We start from the raw sequence: 6,116 nt of genomic DNA, 5'->3' as shown, positions 1-6,116 counted from the left end.
TTTCTATATGAATAATATCAAAATATTCAATCGACAGATAGTCTTTTCGATTATTACAAAAATTCATGAATGTATTATGAGACAGGAAGTATTATGTAAAAATGGTACCGAGTATGTGTGATGTACACTTTCAAGTTTTTTTTTTTTTTTTTTTTGTCTACTGGAAATTATTTTTTTTTATATTAGAAAGCTAATGAAAATACTCTATAGACACCGATTAGATTACAAAGAAAAGAAAAGAGAAAATAAAACACAGCTAGAAAAAAGAATGAAATAATGATTAAAGTTGATTAATTTTCTTACTGACTTTCGGAGATATAAAATTACTGTATAAACATCGTTCGATTGATCGTTCAACTCTGTTCAACATGTTCAATAAAGACCGATCTAGTGTGACTAATTACTATCAATTAAGTTCAATTTCATTTTCGTAGTAGGCCATCAGAAATGTATTATAATGGGTAGCGTGTTAACATTAGACTCATAATTAAAATGTTAAAAGAAATCTATAGAAACCGACAATTTTTCTGATACTACACTGAACATTCATCAGTCTTACACAAGTGATTGAACTGAGAGGACTTATTTCTGTGTTTTTGACTATAAACTGTGGATCATGGCTAGGCGACTTAAGCGTTTGGACACTCATTTTATTGTGCGGTATTTGTGTGACGATGAACTGCAAGTGAGAAATCGTGTGTCCTTCAAGTGTGATGGAGACTCTACAATTAGTGTTGGACTTGAGTATGATGTACAGTGGGGTAAACCAAAAGAAGTGGACAGGGCTGTTGTGTTGTTTTCTGGGACTGAACAGCAGATGCGGGAGAAAATTAAGGATTTGTTGGTACCTCTACCAAACCCAGTTGCAGCATCCTCAACCCCCCCATCCAGATCAACTTCCCCACCAAGACTGCGATCCCAACCCAGCTCACCAACATCTCCACGATCCCCAACCCCACCCAGATCACCTTCGTCAGCCCCTTCTCCAAAACGCAGGAAGACAACGGCTAATCTGGTAAGTACAAGTTCTATATTCACGTTTATTAATCAAAATCACATGTTCCATTAAACGAAATCAATGAAATACAATACATTTCTTATAGTAGAAAACATTAATTTGTTAAAATTCACAATAGAATGTCACATCGTCACACGATCATTTCATAATTGTACAACTGTATCAAGACAATGATATGTTGTTAGCTTATAATGAATAAATCTTTAAAAAATTGTCTTAATCACGCTAATTGTCCAAGTTTGGCAGACTGTTTTAAACGTTGTTTTAATGTTGAGATTCACAGTAAATACACAAACACTGCTGATGAATATTTTACACCCACTGTTTTAACAACTGTGAGGCCCTCGTGCGAACTTCTACGTCGGAATTCAGCTTGTCCTTGAAGTACGCAATACTTTTTCCTCGGGATTTTTCGGGAAACAGTTTCTTTGGCACGTCACCAGTAGCATTTCCCCTTTGAAAAAAGAATAAGGTACATTGGAATACAAGTTTATTACATAATTTGTGATCAAATCAAGCATTCATAACACTTTAATAGGCCAAGATGGATAGATGGAACACTTCATTTGCAGATATATTGCCCACTTAAGTAAACAACAGTGATTTATGTTTATCAGTACTTCATTGTCTTTGAACATTTTTCCTGGGGGTAAATGCAAGGCACCCTATGTTGAAAATGTGGTTATCATAGATAAGCTCAATATTTACACCTTTACACACCATAATTTTCTCAATGTCCAAAAAATATTTTCTTCTAGTGTATAGAGGGTCCTTAAATGATCTGTTTGTCCTAACTAATCAGAATCTTAATTTCTACCGTCTTAACTGTGTTTAAACACTATGTTTAAAACCTTTGTATTGTGTGCGTTCAAGCGGAAAGAGATTAACTTTCAAAGTTTACCTGTTTACTGTATATTTCACTCGGAGTTCAGACAGCTTTTTGTTAAAATGAAAAAAAGTCTTCGAGCGCGCGAGAGGGGGGGGGGGGTAACAGAAAACAAGAATTTCCTATAACAAGTCTCGAAATAAATAGTTAAGCACTGCATGGTCAATATAAATACAGAAAAGCAAACATTAATATAGAAACTGTATTAATTTTTTTTTTCATTGTTTTAAAATTTTTCTTTTCATTTCAGACAAGATCTGGAAAGCCGAAGGCTTCGCTCATCGCAGATGGCTCGCCGCCAGCCGAAGATTCAGCTACATCTATCCCCAAGACACCTGTCCGACAAAGACCTGCACCTGAAACACAGAATTCAGAGCCAGCCCAGTTAGAGTCACTCACTCCAATCCCAACGCCAGCGTCAACAACCCCAGTTGTGCGTTTCCGCCCTTACCGGACTTCGACAAATGACGACGATTTGGTGAAGGCGCTAATGAGAGAAGTCAAGGAAATGCGACAGACTCTGGATGTTATCAACAAAAAACTTGATGCGTCGAATAGGAGGGGAACAGCGTCAGATTTACAATTAAAGACAGTGCTTGCTAATACAAACATTCTTATCGATGTGGTCAGGAAAATCCCAGCTGCAAGTGGAGTGGAGTTCCTGCAAACCAGTGATCCTATTGCTGATACGATGAGTGACAGTAGTCCTGGAGATGTGTACCAAGGTGTTCCCGAAGAATATCAACTTCCAGATACCGTCCTCAGAGACATGATTAAGGAATCAAGGAACGCAGGAAATTTCGCAGTTAATCTCACAAGGAAGATCTTCCCCGAACTGTACGGTGAGGGCAACCTGCGAATGGAGTACAACTGGTACGGTGGTGGAAAACTCTCCAAAAAAGAACTGGATCCAGCGAGAAAGCAAGTGGTGAGGCGCTATGTGTGTTACTTCTTCCCAGAATTCAAACCCGAGGATTCCTGGAGGGAGAGGATCGTCTCCAAAATAAACGAGTCACTGAGGCGAAATGACAAAAGACTAAAGAAGGATAGTGTCAATCTTGTGATGCCCTCTGTGCCAGAAAGTGACCTTGGTTGCTCCGATGACGTCTTCACCTTTAATGACTAATTTTTTTTTTATCTCTGATTCATTGTTGTGACCCACATGTTGTAAACTCAGGGATTTATACGTTCGAAAGAACGATTGGAAAAGACAGTAACAGAGTAATATAATTCGTTATTTGATGAAGAAAAAATGTAGTTAATACATGTAAAAACACTATCCCAAAGAATATTAATACATGTATAAATGTGATTTGTTTGCTTTATTCTTTGGAATGTATCATTTCATTTATTAATAAAATAATTATAAAAGATTGCACTTTTAGTCTATATCAAAGGTTGTGATACTGAATGATAGCATGATATTTTATTGTAAAATAAATACAACTAGCAGGATATTTTATTGAAAAATAAATATAACAATCACTGAAATTTATAATTTAATGAGAATATTTACGAGGAAGTACATTGACCAAAGCCATTCAACGGACAATGTTTGGCACTTGGTCTAGTCTGTGTATTTTAAAACTCATACATGCTAGCAGAAGTTAAAGCAGACAGGAAGTGTTACGCAATGATTATCTTTTTACCTGAACACATTACAAATAATTGATTCCATTGCATATTAGATAGATCCAGCTACATGTATTTCAGAAAGAGGAGGTCCTATCAGTGGATTGAAAATTAGAAATTGATTTTTAAAAAATGAACAAGTGTATTTATTTAGTTCAATACTATGTATTGTTAAATTATTCTTACTTGATAAATAATAATATTCGCATAAATTTTTAAACATTCGAAAAACTAAACAGATGTCCCGAAGAATGGGGATAGGCGGTACAACCCCCCGGAATCCCTCTAGTTTATTAATTGATCCACCAATAACACCCTAAAATTAATGATTGGATGACTCGATCCATGCGCGACAGAACAGTGCACGTGGATTCCGTGAGCAATGCTTGTTAAATCACAACCCTTGTTAATGAAAGAATTTTAAGAAAAAATAGAAGAAATGAATGAAAATGTTGATTAAGATATCTTACTCTACATATTTACGGCAAACTTACATACTCGGCAATTAAACGATGAACGTTTTAACATATAAGGGAAATCTGCAATGTAGCTTTCAAGTTGTTAAATTTAATTCAAAATGCTGATGATGATTCTTATTATACAAAAATTAAATCTAGTATCCATTAAACTCGTAACGAAACTATATTTTAAAAAATATAAATAATTGTATACATGTACTCTCTTATTTAAAAAAAAATCTACACTGTATATATTATTAATTGATAATAAAAATACAAATTTGTTTAGTCACATAAAAGGCATTATTCTCCAATCAAAGAAAAACAATTCTTCTTACCGAAACAAAATAATTTTCCTGACGTTAAAAAACATTCCTAGAGACCCCCCCCCCCCCTAAAAAGATCGGTGATTGCAAATACATGTGCGTACAGGTAAAATATCAGAGCTGACGAAGAACGGTAGTTCACACCGCCGCGGTAAAGATGGTCTGTTACCTGCACCGCGATGAAAAACCGCGATGGTGTATCGCGGAAAGGATTAATACACCGCGGAGGGGGCGCGGTTAAATGACAAAACCGCGTTGCCCGTACTGTACCATTCTGAGGGAATAGGCAAGCTCCCGCATATTAAATGCATCTTCATCATGACTGGGTGTCCAGATGATAACTGTAAATTATCAAAGACTTTTTATAATTCTCTTATCATAAAACATATATGTACATATTTTCTGGACCATAAAATACACTAGCTTTTATGCTAATAGCTCATAAAAAATCTGACTTCCAAATATCTTTCTTATTGTGCAAAAGTGCTATGGAAATTAATATTGCCAAAATTACAGGTTTCACAATTAAATGAAATATATTATAGATATGTTAAAATCAGTAAATAAATATTAGCTTAACATAACATGAAGATATTGTCGGTCAGTTGGTAAAATTGTCAGAAACAAAATCTACATGACCTCTCTGCAAATTATCTGGACAGAGTGATCAGTAAAACGAGGAATACTTGGAGGGAATTTGACAAACCAATAAAACACAAGAACACAAAACTAAAACCCAATAGAAACAAAGAACTTATAGGATTTTTGGTCAAAACCTAAATTATGACCCTTGAGACAAATAACAGTGTAGCATAGCATGTTACACCTGAGCGACCATGAAACTTACTTAACAAGCATTCTGAGAGTATTGCAATCGCAAAACTAGTCCTCTACCGGCAAGTGTAATCTGGTTCCCGTTAAGAATTGAAAATGCCATAATTCCGTCAAAAATCAATGAAGCGGGACGAAATGCAACTTTGATCTATAACTAATCAAGGTAAAGTCACATACCAAAGATCAACTCAATATCTGAAAGCGTTTAGAAGAGAACTGCGGAAAACCCCTAAAAATTCAAAAGGCCTTAATTCCGTCAAAAATAAATGAAGTGGAACGAAATGCAAACTTGATCTGTAACTCATCAAGATACACTCACATACCAAAAATCAGCTCAATATCTGCAAGCGTTTAGGAAAAAGGTGCGGAAAACCAAGTGGGACAGACTGACAGACAGACAGAGGGACGGACAGACAGACAGACGGACGGACGGACTCAAAGGAAACCTATAGTCCCCTCCGGTTTTAGCGGTAGGGGACTAATAACCTGAAATAAAATATATCGGTATACAAATAGAATACAAGACATTTTGACATTTATTAATTAGAAATTAATTAATAAATTCATCACTCTTGCATACTTATTGTGAGTAAAGCAAACACGGACCTCTGAGGACATTAATGATGGGAACAGATCATTGGAAGCATTTTGTAACTTTTGAAAATCATTTCCTCATTTTTCTTCTTCATACTTTACGAAAATGTTGAATAGTTTTGGCGAAAATTCCGATGAATACAGGTCCCAAATGAAAAAACACTAAAAATAATGTCTGTCCTACCAAAACTAGAACTGTCCAAAAGGGACAAATACCCTCCGCTGGGTTTTTCAGAGAAGGTACCAAATCACTAATGTTTTCTAGATGTGAGAAGTGATCACAATTTGCTTAAACATTTAGAGTGAAAATTTAATTACTCATTTTATTTTTTTAATGAATGAAACTAATGTGCAGCCTAATAAAACAT

The 6,116-nt window shown here is 35.4% G+C and overlaps 1 protein-coding gene across 1 annotated transcript; it reads left to right on the top strand.

Moving 5' to 3' along the window:
* Positions 1-616: 616 nt before the first annotated feature.
* Positions 617-3,043, top strand: LOC133180340 (uncharacterized). Its single transcript, XM_061314886.1, has 2 exons — positions 617-1,015; positions 2,155-3,043. The coding sequence occupies exons 1-2, from the start codon at positions 617-619 to the stop codon at positions 3,028-3,030; spliced, it is 1,275 nt and encodes a 424-aa protein (XP_061170870.1). The 3' UTR covers positions 3,031-3,043.
* The last annotated feature ends 3,073 nt before the right edge of the window (positions 3,044-6,116 follow it).

The sequence above is a fragment of the Saccostrea echinata genome, unplaced genomic scaffold, assembly GCF_033153115.1.
Source record: "Saccostrea echinata isolate AGI-Se365-2 ecotype Australia unplaced genomic scaffold, CSIRO_AGI_Sech_v1 ptg000006l, whole genome shotgun sequence".
In the NCBI taxonomy this organism is placed as follows: domain Eukaryota; kingdom Metazoa; phylum Mollusca; class Bivalvia; order Ostreida; family Ostreidae; genus Saccostrea; species Saccostrea echinata.
Note: the sequence above shows the minus strand (reverse complement) of the source record. Positions and strands in the feature narration are given on the sequence as shown.